Source organism: Malaya genurostris, chromosome 2 (genome assembly GCF_030247185.1).
Source record: "Malaya genurostris strain Urasoe2022 chromosome 2, Malgen_1.1, whole genome shotgun sequence".
Taxonomy (NCBI): domain Eukaryota; kingdom Metazoa; phylum Arthropoda; class Insecta; order Diptera; family Culicidae; genus Malaya; species Malaya genurostris.
This window is the reverse complement of record NC_080571.1, coordinates 51035563-51059365: the sequence shown is the minus strand read 5'-3', so window position 1 is coordinate 51059365 and position 23803 is coordinate 51035563. Positions and strand designations below refer to the sequence as shown.

The following is a 23803-nucleotide window of genomic DNA, read 5'->3' as shown; positions in this document are numbered from 1 at the left end:
CGCGTATGATGGCTATTTTTAATACTATTTTGAGGAATTTATTATAGCAAAACTGTTAAAACAAAGTAACTGTTATATTTCATATATTTTTTGAGCACATTGAATCAAACTTTACAAGTTTTTTGAAGTCACTAAATAACACATTTGCATGGAATCGACAGGAACAGATATAAAAGAATAGGTGATGTCAGAAAATCATATGACAATTGTTGTATATTCTCTATTCTCTATTCTCTATTCTCTATTCTCTATTCTCTATTCTCTATTCTCTATTCTCTATTCTCTATTCTCTATTCTCTATTCTCTATTCTCTATTCTCTATTCTCTATTCTCTATTCTCTATTCTCTATTCTCTATTCTCTATTCTCTATTCTCTATTCTCTATTCTCTATTCTCTATTCTCTATTCTCTATTCTCTATTCTCTATTCTCTATTCTCTATTCTCTATTCTCTATTCTCTATTCTCTATTCTCTATTCTCTATTCTCTATTCTCTATTCTCTATTCTCTATTCTCTATTCTCTATTCTCTATTCTCTATTCTCTATTCTCTATTCTCTATTCTCTATTCTCTATTCTCTATTCTCTATTCTCTATTCTCTATTCTCTATTCTCTATTCTCTATTCTCTATTCTCTATTCTCTATTCTCTATTCTCTATTCTCTATTCTCTATTCTCTATTCTCTATTCTCTATTCTCTATTCTCTATTCTCTATTCTCTATTCTCTATTCTCTATTCTCTATTCTCTATTCTCTATTCTCTATTCTCTATTCTCTATTCTCTATTCTCTATTCTCTATTCTCTATTCTCTATTCTCTATTCTCTATTCTCTATTCTCTATTCTCTATTCTCTATTCTCTATTCTCTATTCTCTATTCTCTATTCTCTATTCTCTATTCTCTATTCTCTATTCTCTATTCTCTATTCTCTATTCTCTATTCTCTATTCTCTATTCTCTATTCTCTATTCTCTATTCTCTATTCTCTATTCTCTATTCTCTATTCTCTATTCTCTATTCTCTATTCTCTATTCTCTATTCTCTATTCTCTATTCTCTATTCTCTATTCTCTATTCTCTATTCTCTATTCTCTATTCTCTATTCTCTATTCTCTATTCTCTATTCTCTATTCTCTATTCTCTATTCTCTATTCTCTATTCTCTATTCTCTATTCTCTATTCTCTATTCTCTATTCTCTATTCTTTATTAACTCTTTTTCATTGCTTAATCCAAACCAAGCGTTATGAAAGGAACAACAATTCTGAATAGCCGGATGAGAGATAGGAAAGGTAATAAACAAAATATTCACTACAAAACAATTTCATACGTGTTTTACGAACATAAGAAGTGTAATTATCGTAAGGAAATTTTCTATGACACGTTAAAATTCAAATACCGAAAAAAATTAAAAATAAAAAACATCCAAAATCTAAAACCACCACAATCATCTGACCAGTTCGTTTTATCGAACAGAACGGAGCTGATAAAGCTGATATCGAAAACATTCCCACACCTACACCCGCTCTGAAATCTTTATCAGCGCTGGTAACCAAATTTATCGGATTCCTAAACCAAATATAGGAAGCGCGACACACACTAATCGCTTTATGACTGTCTACTGATTTGGTTCGTTAATCCCATCCGTGGATTTCATCAATTAGAAAGGAATTACCGACCGGTTAGTAACTAACCGAATAATCCAGCAGAAAAGCAGCCGCCCGATAAAAGTTGTTTACTGCGGACAGATTAAAATAGAGTCGATACAATACGTGGACCAGTCACGTACCCAGAGGGGGGGGGCCGAGGGGATATATAATTATTTAGAAGGTCAAAAACAGATATATAATTATTTAGAAGGTCTAAGACATGGTTTGCAGAAGTAAATGTGAAAAAATGTAATACAATAACAGTTCCAGTGGAAAAGTTTAAAGTGTCTGTTAAAAACATAAGTAAAAGGCACATCGAGAATTAGGTATATAAGCAATCTTCAGTAACATTATTTTTAATCTTTGGGCCCCTCCCGAAACGAAATCCTGGGTACGGGCCTGACGTGGACTCACTAAATAGCGGAATGACTAATTTTGGGCTTTTTTAAGTTTTGAAAGGATCTAATTAAGTGCTTGACAAGCGTATGATCCATATCAAAAATTTCTGCCCTATATCCACTAGCCTTTACGCGATATTGTTGAAATATACATATATGAAACATTCAGTCATCAAAGCTAATTGACCAGAGTTGCATATATTTTGAATGAAACCGTCCTAGAATAGAAAAGGATGCCATGATTAGACTAGTGAAAGAAAAACGCCTTCACTATGACAGCAATATAAACCTTATTTTTATTTCCACTCTTTCAATTACATTTACGGTGTTTTCCAATAAACACTGTCTAACATTTCCGTTGTCATAGAAATAGTCCTCATTTTTCACACGTCTGATATGATGCTGTTTCGTGAGATATGAATAAGATAAATTGCAAAATATAAGTACATAGCATACCGGCATTCTTGCAAACGCAAACGAAGCGGTGATAATTTGCCATCCAGCAAGACGCGGTCATCGATAGCGATAATAGTCTGAAGACGTCCGTTTATAAATAGGTACAGTACTAATCTTTTGAGAATAGGAGCTTAACCCCGGCCCGTTCGTTCACACTGTGTGAAAATCCTCGTTGCGCAGTGGCTTCCAAGTGTTGATGGTACTTAGATGTGCGTAGATAATTTATTTGCCAGAGCGAAGGTAATGTTTTGAAAGCCGACTTGCACTTCACTTAAAGCAAAGACATTATATTATCAAGCTCTCATTTTTTACGAACAAATAGTATTTGATTGCCGAAAATTTGACAGAAGCTGCTATATTGCTATCTATGTTGTATAAAACATTTTTAATCCGGTAGAAGATGCTACAAGAACTCGAGTCTCTCAAAGCATGAGCCGTGAGAGAATGTTGGTACATTTCTTCGCTCCACTTCATACTCTGAGTATTTCACGCCCTTGAAAAAAATTTACAGTCTGATAATGATCGTTGCTGTGTGGAATTTCTCAAGAGAGAATCGCAAGTTGACAATTATCGCAGAAAGTCGAATCGATGATTCAACTTGATGATTCTCATACTAGGTTGCAATAGTTCAAAACCCTTGTGTGGAGCATTCACAGAAATTTTCATAGACACAACTTAAACAAAGGTTATACGCACATAGTTAGAATAAGCGGTAATAGTAAAATGATTCTATCGCAATTATCAACTGCCTGTATAGAATCGGATCGCGAAACGAGAATAAGCGACCGTGTGTTGCTTCAGAGAGAATCCCCACAGCAGCGTGCTAACCTTTGATTCTCAGAAATGTCATCGAGAGAAATTCGCTCTCGCACTGGTGTCTATTCTATGTTAAATGAGTCATGTCGGGTTTTTGTTGCTGCGATGATATCCGTCTCTCTTTGATGGCACTGATTCAATCGTGTGAAGAGTTGAGTAAGTGAAATACTTTTTTTGAGAGTATGGTGCCTTCAGGCGAGCGAGCCCTCATCGAATCTCGTACAAACAAGTAGGCGAGAGAAATGTCAAATTCGTATGTTCAATGTGATGCCGGGCGATGGCGTAGCTGAACTGAAGACTGATTTCTCGTTTATAGCTGACAGGGTCTGCTTGAAGTTAACTTACTAGTGGAGTCATCACGATATTTTGCGAATTACTCGACTTGCAATCAACGAAAATTCTTCGAACAGGGATAACTGGTCTCACTCTAATGGTTTCAGTATACACAGTGCTGTTCGAAATAATTGCAGCGCAAATATTTTCACACAGTTCACAAGTGATTTTTTTTTGTGTCAGCAAAACTTAATGACGTATTTTCTCCCACAGAAATATCGCTAAAGAAATAATCGAAAGGGAGAGATTTTTAGTTTCAGTGCTGAATCGCGTTTTTGCAGAAAATCAGTACTGAACTTTTCTGCATTGAGTTTTCTGATCGATGATTTTTTTGTCTGAAAATCACTCGTGAAAAATCACTTGTAGCGATTCTCGAAATTTTGGTTTTTTCCCGACACTGCGACTAAATAGTTAAAACCGGGATAAAATAACTGACTGCCATTTTATATTTCATATTCTGTGAAGAATGTTCAAATTGGTAAGATCAGTACCAAATTTAAATTTAGGCGTCGTCTCTCTAAGCAGCCAAAAGTTCCACAGTAGCCGAAAAATATCCACTTTATAAGAGCTCTGAAGCACACGTGGCACTATATCGCGATGACTCCACTAGTAAGTTAACTTCAAGCAGACCCTGTCAGCTATAAACGAGAAATCAGTCTTCAGTTCAGCTACGCCATCGCCCGGCATCACATTGAACATACGAATTTGACATTTCTCTCGCCTACTTGTTTGTACGAGATTCGATGAGGGCTCGCTCGCCTGAAGGCACCATATTCTCAAAAAAAGTATTTCACTTACTCAAGGATGGCTTTTATCGTATCAATGCTCACTAGCAACTCTTCACACGATTGAATCAGTGCCATCAAAGAGAGACGGATATCATCGCAGCAACAAAAACCCGACATGACTCATTTAACATAGAGTAGACACCAGTGCGAGAGCGAATTTCTCTCGATGACATTTCTGAGAATCAAAGGTTAGCACGCTGCTGTGGGGATTCTCTCTGAAGCAACACACGGTCGCTTATTCTCGTTTCGCGATCCGATTCTATACAGGCAGTTGATAATTGCGATAGAATCATTTTGGCAACTTGAACGTACAGAAAGGTTCTTAAAAAACTTTATGTTGCGTCGAGTGAACATTCAAGTATGAGTAATTCCTTAAACATGGACTGTTCAGAATTGCTTAAGCCAAATCTTTACTCATGAACTTTTGGTTACTTGGGCTAAATTCAAATTGTGATATACCCTACCGATTAAACAACTCTAGAAGAGAGAGTCTAAAACATTGTGGGGGGTGAGGAAGCAGATCAAAGCCCAATTCGTTCAATTTCGCCATTGTTTTCATCGACTTGTGGCAAAGTGCATTGTCTTGATGAAAAAGGATTTTTTTTCTCTGCATGTGCGGTCGTTTTTTTGCGATTTCTTCCTTCAAACGCACCAGTAAGTCAATATAATAATCACTGTTGATCGATTTACCTTTTTCGAGGTAGTCAATGAAAATCACACCATGCGTATCCCAAAAAACTGACGCCATGACTTTGCCAGCTGACCGCTGCGTTTTCGGACGCTTCGGACGGCTGTGCGCCACTCAGATGACTATCGCTTCGACTCTGGAGTGTAGTGATGTATCCATGTTTCGTCCATGGTCACGTAACGACGCAAGAAATCTTTTTTGTCGCGAGTAAATAGCGATAAACTATTTTCTAAATCATTGACTCGTTGCTGTTTTTGTTCCATCGAAAGCAATCGCGGCACCCACTTGGAAAAGACCTTTTTCATGCTCAATTTTTCATGAAGGATAGTAAATACACTTCCATATGATATCTGTGTCATCTCAGCAATCTCACGGAGCTTCACTTTACGATCGTTCATTATAATTTTTGTCACTTCACTCACATTTTCCGATGTAACGGCTTCCACAGGTCTACCCGAGCGTTCCGCGTCATTTGTGTCGGTACGACCACGTTTAAACTCGGCGAACCACCGACAAATCGTTGCTTTTGATGGACAAGAGTCCGGATAACATTTTCCAATCCATTGTTTCGTTTGCCCGGTGTTTTTACCCATTAAAAAACAATGTTTTATCAAAACACGAAACTCGGGTTTTTCCATTTTTTAAACAAACTACAAAACGACTTTACTCCAACCTCGATAACTCAGCTGTTTCTGGTCGGATCGACTTAAAATTTTGACCCGTTTTAAGCAAAGGTTAGTACTCTAGAAAGACGTGGTTGTTGGTTTACTACGAGCGCCATCTCTGCTTTAGTCTCGGGACTTATTGATCCATGTGTTATGTCGAATTCCGTTAATTGTAATTGGTTAAGTAATCAGGAAAATAATGGGGAGAAACGTTAACCAATTAGTCGTATGACAATTATGATGTCCGAAATCATTCGGAACTAACATGTGATTAGGGCATATTGTGCGATAGGCCCTTTTGAATGTTACAAAAAATAATTGTGCATTATTTCGTACATTGGACTTCTATCTACAAGATTATACGATTATTGCATAAATTAAAGTTATAGAGCCGAGCAATGCTCATTTTATTTAGTAACATTCGCAAGGGTCTATCGTACGATATGCCCTAATCACATGTTAGTACCAAAAATTTTTGGACGAGACGAAGTTCGACGGGCCAACTAGTTTGATAATATTATCACAAATGATACAGCTTTGAACAAACAGTTCAATGAGTAAATAATTTTTTGGTTGATGCCATGCTTTAGAATACAACCTAAAAGAATAGTATCAAAGTATCTCAACAACTTTACTTACTGAAGAAAACTTTTAAGATGCTATTTCATTATTCATTATTTATTAATAGACGTAGTAGGTTAATGAAGAGCAAGTATATAACACTAGTGTATTAGCGCTGCTATTATTTCGAACAGCACTGGGTGATATGTTTGAAGGTGCGGATCTTACAGAAAAAAATAATGAAATTTACACGACATGTAAATCAATAGTATGGTGAAAAAAACATAAGTTGAATGGAAAATTTGATTTTGAACCATGATCGATGTAAAATTAAATTGGATTACATAGATTTTCCAATGAACAGGACTGTATATTTCAGGAAATGCTTAGAACTGTAAAGTAACTTTCTATTCAATTGTCTGCTCCAAATATGTGCCTGAAAATTGATGTAAATTCACAAAATATTTTAATCTGTGCTGAGTTGTGGTACCATTACTCTACCGCCGTTTGTTAGTTCTTGATACTGGAAACAAAGAATGTGTAGCACAAACAAAAGATCTTATTCGATAATTTTCTATTTGCTAACCATTAGCATAATTCCGCATGCAGGTGTTACTTTTCAGAAGTACATAATACTTTTCATAAGTGCTTAGTTTCGGTACATTGACAACATCATAATTGATTACTCAAACACGAGCACTACGTAATTTCAATAAAATAAAGATCAAACTAACCATTAACTGATTATGAGACAAACTAGTAAATGAATATATAAAACTACTTTGGGACTACTAGTTCCCGGTTTCCGTTTCCGAAAGCACCGATAATAGTGAAGAAAAGCTTCAAAAACGGAGACCTCGATTTATCAGCAACGGATGAACCGATTTTCACGAATCATGATTCGAATTAAAGTTCTCATTGTCTCAAAATATACTGTGCTATTTCATCCAGATCCGACTTCCGGTTCCGAAATTATGTGGCGATTAGTGTCAAAACATTCAAATCATCATTCAAAATGACGATGCAAAACTGGTACGCGTCAGTAAGTGCGGTACGGAAGAAGAAAACACCACCGGCTTTTATCCGTTCACAGCGTGCTTTGTTCAATTTCGTATAGCTGAGATGATTTGATCGATTTCCACAAACAGACTCAAATAAAAGTTACTGTAGTCTCATAGGTTGTTGTTTAATTTCGTTCGGGTCCGACTTCTTGTTACAGATCTATACGGTAAAGTGTATTTAATCATCTAGTACGACGATGCAAAATAAAGAAATTACCTTATTAACTTGACATAACTGTTTACAAATTCTTATTTTATTCAAGATTGAAAAAAAAATTCTTAACAGAACCTTCTAGTGATGTTTTTGAAAATATAAGTAGTATGAGAAAGGCATCATTACTCCTCTAGGTGAATTATAAAAGGTTTTGCCTTTCTCAGATTTTCATTAGTTACGTCACTTATACCGTTATATATCCGAAACAGAAAGATCAGAAAATTGATCTTCGAATTTGAAACACAACTCAAGAGTTGCTTTCAAACGAGCCTAAGTTTAATGAAATCGATTCAGTCTCCTTCGAAGAAATTAGGAGGAGATGAAAAAAGTTCGTTCAATATCATCCAACTGTGATGTAAGATCTGCTTAGTATTTCAGCATGGTGCTAACTGTATACAAGTTTTCTGATTGAGTTTTGTTTCAATTCCGTATATACTGTTGTTTTTCTACAAGTTTTTTTTAATGTACCGAAATTGGATTATAAATCCTTTATTTGGTTACATACTATCATGATCTGAAAACATGATAAATTTACTAGAAAATTTAAAGAATTTGTAATTAATGGGAAAAAATATTTTCAAATTGACATTGTTACACTTAGCACCCTACATCTAAAACGTGAGATTGAATCCGAATGAAGATTGAGATATTCTCATGGCATCCTAAAACCATCGATTTGAATCAAAGTTTGTGAAAATCGACCCAGCCATCTTCGAGAAAAGTGAGTGACATTATTTTCATATATTTGGTGGATAAAAATGACAACTAGACATTTGACGACCTGAAATTTATCTTTACAGCAAGATCTAATTTTTTCGCTCATTTTTTGCCTTTCTCATACAGAAAGATTCTTGAGCCATAAGCCCAGAGGATCGAATGTCATATGCCATTCGACTCAGCTCGTCCAGATCGAAAAATGTGTGTATGTGCAAAACCTTGCATTCATACCAAGATTCATATGAAAAGTCATACATCAATTTTACCCGGGTTCCAGAGTTACAAATTGTAACAAATAAGCACTTAATGTTCTCGCAAATGGTTGAAGCGTTTTTAACAAACCTAGACTTAAATGCAAGGTTTAACATTACTGGTTTTTATTTGAATACGTATAATAATATAAAATTTGGTTGAGGATATATCGATTATTAGTTCCCGTTTCCGGAAGTACCGGAAACAGTGGTCAAAAGCCTACGTCATTCAGAGTGATAAAACAGAAAGGGAAAAATTTCTTCCAAATTGTCTCGAAATCGTTCTTCCGGCTTCGGCTTTTAAAGAGAAAAAATGAAAGCAAATGCTCGAAAAATGTAAATTTGAATAATGTCCATTCAACATTCAATCAGTGTTGGTGATTGCCGAAAATTTGACAGAAGCTGTTCGATATTTATCAATATTGTACATAACATTTTCAATCCGGTAGAAGATGCTACAAGAACTCGAGTCTCTCAATGTATGAACCGCGAGAGAATTTTTCTACATTTCTTCGCTCCACTTCATACTCTGAGTATTTCACGGCCCTTAAAAAAATACAGTCTGATTGATTGGTGCTGTGTGGAATTTACCAAGAGAGAATCGTAAGTTGACAATTATCGCAGAAAATCGAATCGATGATTCGACTTGATGATTCTCATACTAGGTTGCAATATTTCAAAACCCTTGTGTGGAGCATTCACATACATTTTCATAGGCACAACTTATATAAAGGTTATATACACATAGTTAGAATAAGCGGCAATAGTAAAATGATTCTATCGCAATTATCCACTACCCGTATAGAATTGGATCGCGAAACGAGAATAAGCGATCGTTTGTTGCTTCAGAGAGAATCCCCTTAGCAACGAGCTAATCTTTCGCTGAGAAATTCGCTCTCGCACTGGTGTCCATTCTATGTTAAATGAACCATGCCGGTTTTTTGTTGCTGCGATGATATCCGTCTCTCTTTGATGGCACTAATTGAATCGTGTGAAGAGTTGCTAGTGAGTGTTCTTTGATACGATAAAAGTCATCCTTGCATTCAGTAATAACAAAATTCCTTAAACATCTACCGGTCCATTAATATCTGAAGCGTTAATCAGAAATCGGTAAATTCAGAGATAAATTTGCATATGCGACATTACTGCTTTTTCTATACTTGTGGCTTATTTGTATGTGTGTACTGCGCAAAATTAACTGTGCAAATATTTTTTTCGCAGGAGTCTAATTAAGTATAAAAGGCGCAATATAATAAAAAGGATAACTAAATTAATTTTCCGAAGATAGATTCCAATTCAAGATTACTCATCTACTTTGAAACGACTCATTTGGTATTTCGTAATTTTTTGTTTTCGGTTACAAGTATAAAATAGTGCCGTGAGGTTTACAAATCTAGAGCTAAGCTAAACTCAGCAAATCGAGTAATCAACTTGAGAAAAGAATTTTTCCCCGTCCTTTATATTGCCCATTACACAACGAAAGCATGCAAATCATTCAGTTAAAAGTAGCTCTGAGCACTCAGTACATATTTCACGTAGTTTGTCAGTCACAAAGGCTGTCAGGTGACAAAATGGTCTGTTGTACCAAAGAATTAGTATTCCAATCCAGCACGGTACCCTTGGATTGCATTACGTTGATAGCCCGACCTGTTCCTGATTTCGGTATCCCCTTGATCGATTTGATCACGTTCACGTCCGCCGTACTGACGACTGAAGACGCGCTCAACAAACATACCACGAGTTACCGGCAATGTTCAATTTGTTTGCAAACAAATTAACCCTTCACGTATCGATGTTTCATTTGTGCGAATGTAATTGTAGGGGTAGAACGTGTTAACGCAATGAGCCATAAGAATCACCGACCGTCGCGTGGAAGTAGAGATCACTTCGATTATGTCAACCAACACCTGCTGGAGGAGGGAGACAAAATACCCTACCTCGATTCCGCGGATGAAGATAGTGAAGATGATGACGATGACGACGACGATGAAGATGATGATGATGACGTCGGTGATGGTGGTGGGGGTACCAGCGGAAACGCATCCGATTCCGAAGACGATGTAATGACCGAGAGTCAGGAGAACCTAGCGATGGCTTACGTAAATCGGTACAGAATGCCATCGCTGGCGGAGCGTCGTAATCAGGAGAAGTTAACCGTTACGATCGAAAACGAGCGGAATCCTTCCGTGAAGTGAGTGTAGTGATTTTGAATCAGGAATTGCTTATCTCCTTCATTACTCTGTTTTCAGTGTTCTAGCGGAGGAAGCCAAGGACAAACACACGGAACTTAAGATCATCCAGGAACGGGCAGTGGGCCTCCGACGGAATTCTATCTCGATGCCAACCTTGACGACGGACGATTTGGAAGCTCTGCACCAGGTTCGAAAGGATGAGCAGGAGAGTAAAATATTGGTGAGTTGTTTGTTGCTTTGTATCATCATAAATCACATGAATTTACTCGTACCCCGCGTGACAATTGAAGAGCTATGCTGTGATTGATAACGCAATTTCGGTTGTTTTGATAAGATATTGGAAGTGCCGTTGAATTATCTCAATTGAAGTCAAACGATACGGTTGCTGCATTGGAAATCGCACATACGTCAGGGAAGTCATTCTTTGCCATTGTCGCAGCAAACGAGAAAGTGCTAATCTGCTCGATTAACAATTAACGATTATATTCAAATTCAATGCAAGCACACCGGCAAATTTATTAGAATTTATCAAACAGTTTTAACGGAGGCTGTAGGGATTTAGAATTTGTTTCCATTTACTGGAACTGATAGACAGAATTACGTAATCTTATAACATCATACAAGGCTATTGTACTATCAGTTATCTTATTAGTAAAGTCGCCATGTTATTTTGCCGATTGCTCGACTTTCAATCAACGATTTGTGATAAAATCGGATGGAACATCTTTGCTTCGGCTTTAAGATGGAATACCGCAGAAAAAATAGTTCGAAAATTATGTGACACAGCTTATTTTTCTCACTTATTATTGTATATAACTAACTATGGGTCTGATTACCGGAAACTTGACTAAGCGTGAGATATGCGCATTGTTTCGTCTAAGTTAGCTGATTGATTGTTTAACAAAAATGTTTCAGTATATGAGTGCTTATTAGAGGGCTTATAGCGTTTGAATAATGGAATCAAATTTTCCATTGGGGCGAAGGTTGATCAAAATTAAATTTTGTTTAAACAATCTTGCTTCAATTCTTTCAGCATGAATCGGCATATATCTTCAAAAGTATCTGTGAAGCATCTCATTTTTAATGAAATTGATTAAAAATTAAATTGATAATTTATTTTTGATTGGGCTACTCTCAAAGTGTATTTGAAATTTAATCGCTTTTATTAGCACGATAAAATTTCAAAATTGGTTCTCGTTGTATTTTAGAACCCTTTGGAACTCAAGGGCTGACAACAGTACGTTAAAGACGTAGGTTTTTGGTTTTTTTCCCGTTTCAAATCAAATTTTCTTGGGAACGGTGATGAATTTTAAAAAAATCCTACCTGAAAATGTCCTCGAAATCCAGTCGAGAATATTCTGTGAAATTTTCAGAATTACTCATTGAGGTTACCGCTCGTGTTGTATATTTTTCTGGCTGAAGAACTACTGAAAATTGTAACGCTTGAAATAGCATAACTCTACTTATTCATCGAATATCTCGACTTTGATGGCTTGTATCCTCAAGTTACCGTGACAAAGTCTAGATAATTTAGACACTAATTTATGTACTAATCAGAACGATAAAAACAAAGTCTTATATTTTTCTGTAAAACACAGTCAGTTTCAGTGCTTCCGCCATTTTATATGCTTCATTTTCCTGGTAGTGTTGGGGGAAAGAAGAGGAGAGAAGAGGAGAGGAATAAAATCTACTCAACGAGGTTCCTACACGGAAAGAAATCCGTTACTGCTGTTATGATTAGAAAATCATGAAACCAATCATTTTGACTTATCATGAAATCATGAGCAATAACTTTTCTCTCATGAAAATAAATCATGGTTCGAAAATGCGTTACTTGTAGAATGCATTTCTTTCAAAGCTCGTAACTCTAATTTTCTACCCGGATATCACATTTAACCCTCTGCCTCAAGTGATGTGATAGATTAATAGACTAATGGTAAAGTAAAAAGCAGACATTGAAAAGCAAGACCTACTGAAAATGTTTACTTGATCCTGAAGCATGTTATTTAATAATCGTGTTGTTTTAACCACCGGCTGATAAAGAATTAAACATAACATAAAAATAAAGATAATGAACCGAAAATTGACATCATAAGTGACTAAGCACGGCTACGCTTTTCACTTGACAAACATCAATGTTACATTTTGTTCGAATGTATTCTTACATATTTAATGTGATCGTTGTTGCTAGAATAATATTCCGATTTGATTCGATTGTGAATTTGGAACACCATCTAAAGAAAATCATGAAAATATTTTGTTCAACCACTTTGATAAATTTGTTTCATAGATATAACAACACAAGCTGTATTGATGCACCTAAATATTATGAATAAGACGATTTTTTTTGCAAGAATTCGACAGAGTTTTTTTCAAGAGGTTTGATTCACTCGTGTTTTTTCATGCAACTTCAAGTGTTTAAATTCTGAAACACAAAATCAAAACTGAAGTAATGAACGCAAGTAAACACGTTATCTCTTGCGTCTACGTTTTTCAAAAACAGAATATTTTCATTTTAAAAGAAGTAGTGCTTTTTACTGAATTTATATTGCAAAAATGACCATCGTTGCAAAAATCACACATAACGCCTGAATTTATGTTGCAAAAATTACCATCGTAGCAGAAACACACCTGAAGTTATACCCAACAACGTCAAGTGCGTTACGTTTAAATTTAATCGAAATCAGTCCGAATGGATCATGATCCGAGAAATTTTAATCATGGTATATTATCATAACATGAAAATATGTTATTTTCCCCAAATCATGACTCGTTTTGCTCATTTCTAGAATCGGAATTTTGCCCGTGTAAAAACACCGACTGAGGGACTACGACTCCTCATCTAGCTTTTCCTATTCCTTCTTTGTTTGGGCATTGATGGATAGTTAAGTTAAGGTAACGCCATAACGGATGAACCAATATGAGTTTTTAAAGTCGTCGATTTTAAAAGTCAATCTAAGATTGAATCGATCCCTCCATTAGTGAAAATTAAGAGTTTACTATATTGAAGGCATGTACAAAGTTTTATCCAAATTGAAGCAAATCACAGATAAACTCTGATCGTATAACGAGAATTGATTATCAATTCATCATCTTCAGATTTGAATTTATTCAATGACATCAATGCCACTGGTTTAGATTTCTAATCTATAGTTCGCCTGCAGAGAAATAATCACATTTATTAGCGATAACAATAAACTTAATTATGCAATTTCGTTGCAATTTTCTCTACAGCTCTATAGCTGTAGCAAAACAACCACCGTGCAACTTATAAACATAGTTCAGTAATTTCTGGACGATCGCAACTAAAGGTTCTGCAGTTTCATGTGCATTCGAATGTTTTAGTCGACAACCGTTTTTAGTATTGTCACATTCGCTGAGATTACGGCGAAAGACTGTTGATGGACACTTGAAAGTGCAAACTGAAACGACGTCGTGTGTGATAAAATATCTAGGTATCGGTGATTTGGAGGAAATGAATTTTTACCAGTGGTGAAACGAAATCTAATCTAACATATTTGTGAAGTTTCGAAAAATAAAAATTCTTGCTCTTCTGGTAAGTTTAGATTGCATAATTAAGGTAAACAAAAACAATCGTTTATTTTCAACAAAGAGTAACAACAGGTAGTTACTTAATTACCTCAAATATTGACGTGTAGCAACAAATCGAAAACACGAGTTTTTCTAGTATGTAAACAATTTCGAACAGATGTAACAAATATTAGGTTCGAGTTGACGGAAACACCCGCATACGAGATACAATTAAATTGCAAGTTAGTTTTTTTTTTAAATTGATTGATCAACATGTAGTGCAACAACAGTGATAAAAATATCTACTAACTTTGCAGAATGCTGGCAGTTTAGCAATAGTGGTGGTAATGTACTCCATTTTCAACCGTGGCAACATTTCCGCTTCTAAGAGGCAATTTACAATCAGCCATTGTGGCAATACGCAGAAAGAGTTCTCATCGATGTCGTTGAGCGGAAGATTAACAGAGAAATATCGGTTCGTTTGGTACATCATTCTTAACAAAGTGATGTTTTGCCTTTCTCATATAGAAAGGTTATGCAATCACTGTGAAAACCGACTTTTGAACCGAGGCCTGGAGGTTCGAGTGTCATATACCATTCGTCTTAGTTCGTCGAGATCACAAAATGTCTGTGTGTGTATGTATGAGTGTGTGTGACAAATAATGTCACTCAATTTTCTCAGAGATGGCTGAACCGATTTTCAGAAACTTGGATTCAAATGAAAGGTCTTGAGGTCCCATACAAAGTTCCTGAGTTTTATATGGATCCGACTTCCGGTTCCGGAGTTATAGGGTGATATGCACCAGAAAAAGGAAAAAATAGTCACACACGTTTCTCAAAGATGGCTGAACCGATTTTCACAAACTCAAATTCAAATAAAAGGTTTTATGACATTATACAATGTTTTTGAGTTTCATTTGGATCCGGCTTCCGGTCCCGTAATAACAAGGAAATATGTGGAAATTTATGAAAAAATATGCAATCGATTTTCTCGGAAATTTCTTGACAAATTTTCACAAACTAAGAAGCAAATGAAAGGTCTTGAAATTCTTTTAAAAGTCCTCGAAAAGTTGATCCAGATCTGACTTCCGGTTCCGGTATTACAGTGCGATTAGTGAAAATGTTCAATTTCATGAGTATTTTTTCACTAGCGATGGCGAAACGAGGTGCACATTTTCATAAAACTTACTGATAAATTGATTTAGTTGACGGATTTTATTAGTTAGTGAATTTATAAAACTACTTTGAAACTACTAGTCCCCGGTTTCCGCTTCCTAAAGCACCGATAATAATGAAGAAAGTCTCCAAAAACGGAACTCTCGTCGATTTCTCAGTAACGGTTAAGCCGTTTTCCACGATTTATTATTCAAATTAAGGTTATCATTGTCTTTAATCATCCTGTGCAACTTCATCCTGATCCGACTTCCGGTTCCGAAGTTATAGGGCGAGGAGTGTCAAAACATTCAAATTCAAAATGACGATGGAGGGCAACGGGTATAGCGTTATGGGTAAATCGATGCCTTTCACGCTGCCCACCTGGGTTCGATTCCCAACCCCGCGCACATAGGGTCAGAAAACTTTTCTGGTCCGAAGAGGTGAATGATAACAATGTTAAAATCTCTATAATCGAAAAAAAATGACGATGCAAAACTAGTTCGCGACGGTACGTGCGGCTTTGCTCCACTCACTGCGTGCTTTGTTCAATTTCATATAGCGTGCATGGTTGCCACATTAAAATTTATATTTTTCAGGAGAAAAATATGTAAATTTCTAAGCCTTTTATTCAATTTGTACCTACTTGTTACTGTTATTACAAGATCATGATAACGATGCTTTTCAATCAAAGTGCACTTATTGGCTCTCTCATATAGAAAGTTTTTACAATATGATCTATATAATTCGACACAGTTCATCGAGCTGAGAAATGTATTTGTCTGTGTGTGAGTATGTGTCAAATAATGTCACTCATAAAAAAATCTCGTAGTCCTGTAGGTTGCTATGGAATTTCACACCGTCATTAGAGCGACGAAGGGTAGAATTCTTCTAGATTTGGGTTAAAACTGATTCAATTCGTAAGCTATATTAGTTACTTACTGAACGAACCGACTTTGGCTATACTGGTTCCAAGTTCCTGGTTCCAAAAGTACCAGAAGTAGTGGTCAAAAAGTTGAATACGAGGCTCACTCTATTTTCTTAGATCGATTAGAGATTTGATCGATTTCCACAAACAGACTCAAATAAAAGTTCCTACAGTCTCATAGGTTGCTGTTTAATTTCATCCGGGTCCGATTTCCGGTTCCAGAACCATAGGGTAAAGAGTGTTTATGTATTTATGTTAGTTTATACACAAAGAAAGTTTCTTATTTTATTCAAGATTGAAAAAAAATTCTTCACAAAATCTTCTGATGATATTTTTGAAAATATAAGTAATATGAGAAAGGCATCATTACACCACTAGGTGGATTAAAACAGGTTTTTTCTTGAATATTCACCTACCAATAGCGGAGAAAACTGCTCCTGGGTTTTTCAACAATGGCTGTTCCCCTAAGCTTTTAAGTAGATCCTTAGCGCAGCCTATCTGAGTTCGAGAAGTAAATGATCGCTGGATTCAGACCTTTGTAATCTGCAATCAAAAAAGTATCTAACGCTGATTCATAATTCATGGGATAAATATAGTGTTAACACTATAGATGCATTTCTCACCCGTCAAGCAATGTTCGATACAAAATGATTCATAAATAAAAGGAAGTGCTTCAATTATCTCTACCTTATGATCAAAAAAGAACCGGAATTTTTATTTTAAAATTCCCGCGCTTGTCCAATCGGTAAACTTTTATTCTCTCAACGTTGGCAACACTTTTATACACATTCTGTCAAATTTTGACGCATATCGTACGATTAGTTTTTGTTTGGCGTCTAAATACAAAGAAGTTGAAAAATTTTCGTGTGGCGATTTTTATAATGGATGGTTTCGGCTCGCCTTCGAAGCACCATTCGGTCGATTGTTGTGCGGTTTCGACGTCATATTCATAGATCCACACCTCATCACCAGTTATGATGCATTCGATGAATGCGGGGGTCACTATCTGCGGAAATCATCTCTTTGGCCACATCAACACGACGCTGTTTTTGGATGAAATTCAGCTTTTTTGGCACCAGCCGAGAAGCGATGCGTTTCAAACCCAAAACATCAGTTAAAATGTGTTCGGTTGATCCATAAGAGATGCCCAACAACACAGCAATCTCTCTAATCAGTACAGAACGATTTTGCAACACGATTTGCTTCGCCGATTCAATGTTTTCTTCAATAACAGATGTTGTTGGGCGGCCAGGGATCTCATCATGATCCAAGCTTGTACGACCACCTTTGAAGCGTTTATACCACTCGTATGCCTGTGTTTTTCCTAGACACGATTCACCAAAGGCCTTTTCTAACATTTTCAACGTTCCGGAACACTTAAATCCATTTGCAACACAAAATTTGATGCACGCACATTGTTCTAAATTTTCATCCATTATAAAAATCGTCACACGAAAATTTTTCAACTTCTTTGTATAGACGCCAAACAAAAACTAATCGTACGATATGCGTCAAAATTTGACAGAATGTGTATAAAAGTGTTGCCAACGTTGAGAGAATAAAAGTTTACCGATTGGGCAAGCGCGGGAATTTTAAAATGAAAATTCCGGTTCTTTTTTTATCATAAGGTATATCAAGTCATATAAATATGCGCATATTTCGAAATGTTCCTGTAATTGCCAGCGCATAAGTCAAACATAAGTCGTCAATTAGGAATTAGCAATAATCAATCATTTGTTTGTTTGGGACCTAATTATCTGAAGGTTCCCGAAAGATACGCATTACTTTGTCTGATTGGAATGAATCGAAAAAGTACATGTGATGTATCAAGTTCAATAAATTTGTATAGGAATGCAGAATATGATAGCAAAACCTGTTTTAAAAAAATTAACACAAAAATTGACATAAAATACTACAAGATCACCGACTATACACGCTCCAAATTGGGTGTAACAAAGGGGTTTGTTTTGCTCAGTGATATCCGAGCTCAGCACACGAGCTGCTCTATACCTGCAGTGTGTGCCTATTAAACTCGTGGTTGTGCTTTTCAAACCAGACTCATGAGCGTGTGCTATTTGTGTAGTCCACCTACTGACAAGAGACAATACAAGAGCGGACACTGTGTGCTTAAAAATTGTATTATATTATTAAATAAAAAACGGACACTCAACTCAGCTCACGAGCTAGCTCCCCATTCCAGCTCATGAGCCAGCAGATGAGCCAGCATCGACAGCTGGTTCTTCGAAGCATACGACTCTCGATCTAGTAGCAACACGGCACACGACTGTGTGAAGTAGTTTTTAAATAACGATGGACACGGAATTTTGAAATGTGCTTTCGAGAAATACACGTTTAAAGTTTATTGTCAATAAATACAAAAAAATAAAATACAAGGAAAATGTTAGGCCCCACCCGTCTCTTAAGACATCCTTTTCTGCCTTACACCGTTGAAAACGAAAACGCTATAAGTTTGATTTTTTTTCAAATGTTCATGGCTCCCTTGGAAATCCTTCCCCGGTCTGTTACTATAAGAGTCTGTAGTTCTATCCTGCTCAAAAACTGATTATTGGCAGTACCCTTTCCAATTAGTGAGTTAACAAAAATTTGTTATGAAAAAAATCATCTAATCAGCATAATTAAAATTCGTTTCACTATAATATAGAATTTAAAATGACAAATAAACATATGTACTCCATCAAAGTGACGTTTATTTGTCATGTGAACTTGAATGATTGCTGGTTTAAACAAGCAGAGGTTTTGTTTTCCGCTTTGTTGATTTGTCCGATAACGGACAATACTCAAAAATAACAACTTTAGTCAGCTAATCTGATCCTGAGGTTCTGAGAAAAAACAATAAAATGAATTTAAAATTTTTAAATTGCAGCGATCAGGGTGAGAAAAACTATATTGTAATATTGCTATTTTGCGGTTGGGGGAATCTCCGTACTAAAGAAATGCAACGAACACTTGCGCGTTTCAGATTGTAGATTCCAGCCAACAAGGGAAAAGAATTCGCCGTTTGTTATGCAACCGAGGTGTGATAATTTTATACCAGTAGCGTGTAAGGTAGCATAGTATATCATCGACAGATAGGTTCTTGCAATGCAATAAAATGCTGGAACCATTAGAGTAAGGCGTGTTCTCAGCAATAAAGTATTTTATTTCATGTTACGTTTTATCTTCAACTCATTAGAATATAACAAATTTAAGCAGAATGAAAAGTAGTTGGTAAAAATTTTAAAATTTATATCGGTATTGATTATATTTGTTGATAATCTACTGAGAATGTTTAATTTATATTCCAATATTTTCTTTTTTTTTCGCTCCCGTAGGTGGTTGAAACCACGAGTATCAGCACGGAAACAACAGTGACTCCGTCAGAGACGCCAGGTACGCCGATTAGTCTGAAACCTATGCTACAGTATGAAGATGAAAGTGACGAAGAGAAGAAGCCGGAGAGTCCGAAGTAAGTTTGATGATTGCTATTTGATATAAAATGTGTGGTGTAATGATGCTTTTCTCACATTAGTCACATTGTTACATGAATATTTGTGAAATTATTCGCTTCCGGAAGCACCGGAAATAGTGGTCATGTACTCCAAAATAGAACTCATTCATTTTCCTCCGAGATGGCTTGACCGATTTTCACAAATTTAGATTCGAAGGAAAGGTCTTATACTCTCACGCAAAACTGCTGAATTTCGTTCGGAATTGACTTCCGGCCCCGAAACAATACGATGATAACAGAATTGTATACAATTTCAACCCGCCATTGAAATCGTATAAAATCTTCTAAATTTGACTCAAAACTAAAAGAGTTTGAAGGTCATTTGGCTAATACCGCTTCCCGGATTCCAATTTGGGAACTACTTGCAATAGTTGAGCTCACTTAGTTTTCTCAGATATAGCCTAACCGATTTGATAGCTGTTTCTTTTTGGAGATTATACTAGTTTATACCAAAACAAATTTTTTTGTTATCTCTCAAGGATAAAAAAATACGTTGAATAATACCAAAATATTATACATGAGATTTTGATTAAAATAAGAAAGTTTTAATTGTGCACTATTAGTCACCTTAAAAAAATACAGTTACTTAAATACCCTTCATGAACAAACGAAGAACTTTTGAATTTACTTCAGCCAGGGTCTGAGTAGATTGCTCTGCAATCGATTTAGTTGCTTTTGTCCAAGATTTTTGAATTTATTCTATAGTCGGAAGAGTTTTCTCTTCACGAGAGCCCAATAACCCTCGATTGGTTGCAGTTACGGGCTGCTAGGTGAATTCACCTTTCTCGGTACAACATGGACTCCATTCGCTTTATACCATTCCAAAACATATTTGGCGTAGTGGCAACATGCCAAATCAGACCCGAATAGCGAGGGAGCGTCATAGTTGCGTAGGAATGGTTTAAATGGCTTTTTAAGGCATTCTTCACGGTATATTTCCTTGTTTGCTGTTTTGGTAGTGATGAAACTTTGGTTTGCTTGACTGGAATGCTCCTCTACGCCATTCCTTCCAGACTTTTATACTGCCATGCAACGGCAGTATAAAAGTCTATAGAGTCTGATAATTTTGTTCTTTAAAAAAAATGACCAGAATAATGTTTCATCAGGATAGCTTCATCTGAGGAAGATCCAAACAAAAAGTAAAAAAGGCTTTACTATGAATAAAAAGTGGTTTGTTTTTAAATTTTCCCCATGTTTCGGCAGTTTTTGATGGCCTTTTTCAAGGGAAAACTACTGAAGTGAAGTTTACTTAACATATAGTTGTTAGAGAAGACATGGTTTTACAATAAAAATGCACTATGGGAACTCACTTAGTCTTGTCGTCTTTGTCGATTTCGTTTGATGAAACCAAATAAATTCTGATAGTTCTTAGTAGTTTTTACTTTCTTATTTTAAAAATCACTCGATATGAAGCAAAATTGGCTGTATTTAGTTTTGCCAATATCTATAAAATCTGTATACTGCATGCAATCCGCATGGACGTATACAAATCAGTACATTACAGATGTAACATATGTATCTGTATGAATGGCAACTTTGTTGGTAAATGAAAAAAAAGTAAACACAGTCTAGATGGAAATTGGATGTTTTTGATAGGGTAACGTGGCGCCATCATGGCATATGCGAGTACTGTTCCAACTACAGGAATATTCGAAATGACCATTAAAATTATTAAAGAATCCGATTGAGTCTCCTGTATGTTAGCCTGTGCTACTGGATAGGTATAAAATGTAAAAATAAATATGTTTCATTCATTTTAGCTTGCGCAGTTGACTTTGAAGTAATTAATTTAATTATTAAATGATTTTCTGATATTTTCTTTCATTGAAATTATTGTAGTTAGTTAGTTAGTTGTTTATTTTAGCCCGGTTTTAACCTATCGGTCATTCACCGGGGGTAGTTCGTACCGTACCATACCGTATTTGTACTCTTTTTGGCTCTGTCTCATTATTTTATGTGATGGAATAAGTGTTAGTTTTATTTGTGTTCACGTCATCCTGTTATGTCTCTGATATTACCCACCCACTTCGGAAAATGTCTACATGTGCACTTTTCGAAGTTTTTTTGCCGCTCAATTTTCTCAGAGATGGCTCAACCTATTTTAACAATCTTAGACTCGTTTGAAACCCATTGAAACCTATGGCTATTGATCAAGTTCGAAGATCAAATGGCTGTGACTTCTGGTTCCGGAAATATGATGATATAAGTGACGTAACCGACGAAGCGCGTTGTTTTTTTACCGTACAATTTTCTCAGAGATTTCTGAGCCGGTTTTAAAAAACCTAGGCTTTCATTTGAAAGCTACTGTTCAATTGTAGATCTAGTTCGTAGATCTTTCGGTTCTGGTGCTTTCGGTTTCGGATAAATTTCGATTAGCCTAGGCTCATTTGAAAGCTAACAATCTCAATCAAATTTACAAGGGTTATAGCGGCCGGTTCGAGAGCTGTATTGTTATATGTGACGTAACCAACAAATCCCAGTGTATTACAATGCAACAAAATCTTTCGGAGATGAAAGAATAAATTTCGAAAACTTAGACTCATTCGAAACCTAGTATTAGGTTAAAGACTGTCCCAGAAAGTATGGACACACTTTGATTTTGCTGTAAATAATTCACAACTGTTAGATATTCAAATTTTATTCGATATACTGATAATATTAGACTACAACTACAGAATATTATTCTCAACATTTGCTACTTAGCCATTGTAGACTAGCTGGCGCACCTTCTTGTGAACGTTCCTCATTAAATTCCGTACAGACTTCTTGGCGACAAGTTTTGACACTTTTTTCCAATCTTTTTCGAACTGTTGAATGGTTTCGACTGCCGAGACATGTTTCCTAAGATGTGCCTTCGTTAATGCCCAAAATTCCTCAATTGGTCGAAGTTGTGGGCAATTTGGTGGATTCATGTCTTTTGGGACGAAAGTGACATTTTTGGTAGTATACCATTCTACCGTTGATTTCGAGTAGTGGCAAGAAGCAAGATCTGGCCAAAAGACAACAGGATCCTTGTGGCTTCGAATCATGGGTAGAAGTCGTTTTTGCAAACATTCCTTGATATATATTTCGCTGTTCATTGAAGCAGTGGTGATGAAGGGTTTCGAAATCTTACCGCAGCTACAAATTGCTTGCCAGACCATAGCTTTCTTACCAAATTTTTCGACTTCAATCGATGTCTCGGACATGTTTAACACTTGCTCTTCTCGCACCGTATAATATTGTGGTCCCGGCAAGGATTTGTAATCGAGTTTCACGCAGGTTTCGTCGTCCATGATTATGCAGTTCAAATTTCCAGCAAGAATCGTATTGTACAGCTTTCGAACCCTCGGCCTGATCGATGCTTGTTGTTCCGGACTACGTTTTGATTGTTTCTGCTTCTTATAGGTTCGAAGATTCAAACGTTCTTTAGCACGAAGAACATTTTACTTCGAAGTGCCCACTTTTTTGGCCACATCCCGAACTTAAACCTCCTTCTTTTGCTCGAACGCCTTAAGTATACGTTTATCCAACTGAGGGTTAGCAGGACCTTTTTTTGGACCCGTTTTCGGTTTATCCTCAAAGGTGTTATCCTCACCGAACTTCCTGATTGTATTTCGCACGGCTTTTTCACTTACTCCTTCCATTTTTGCTATCTTTCTCAGTGACAGTCCGCGTTCTGTGGAGCATTTGTATACAATTTTTCGACGTTGTTCTGCTGAAAGTCCACGCATTTCGAAACAAACTAATGAAAACGAATAAACAACTGCACAAGTGGTTAGAAAAGAATGTAAACAACAGGACGCAGCCATAAAAATTGACAGATTCTGAACCATTGCGAAATGGCAGCGGTTGTTGGTTGCGTCCATACTTTCTGGGACAGTCTTTATTTGATAAGCTTACAATACTAATAACCGAGAAT

General features: G+C 36.2%; 1 protein-coding gene across 2 annotated transcripts in view; it reads left to right on the top strand.

Moving 5' to 3' along the window:
- Positions 1–23803, top strand: part of LOC131433049 (myogenesis-regulating glycosidase) — a 48907-nt gene that overhangs the window by 4762 nt on the left and 20342 nt on the right. Inside the window, exons 2-4 of one of the 2 annotated variants that reach the window (XM_058599780.1) lie at positions 10413–10782; positions 10841–11003; positions 19727–19860. In XM_058599780.1, the coding sequence (XP_058455763.1) occupies positions 10433–10782; positions 10841–11003; positions 19727–19860 (647 nt within the window). In that variant the 5' untranslated portion in view covers positions 10413–10432. Of the gene's footprint in view, positions 1–10412; positions 10783–10840; positions 11004–14132; positions 14340–19726; positions 19861–23803 lie in introns of those variants that run through there. The other variant, XM_058599781.1, reaches the window with a different exon arrangement.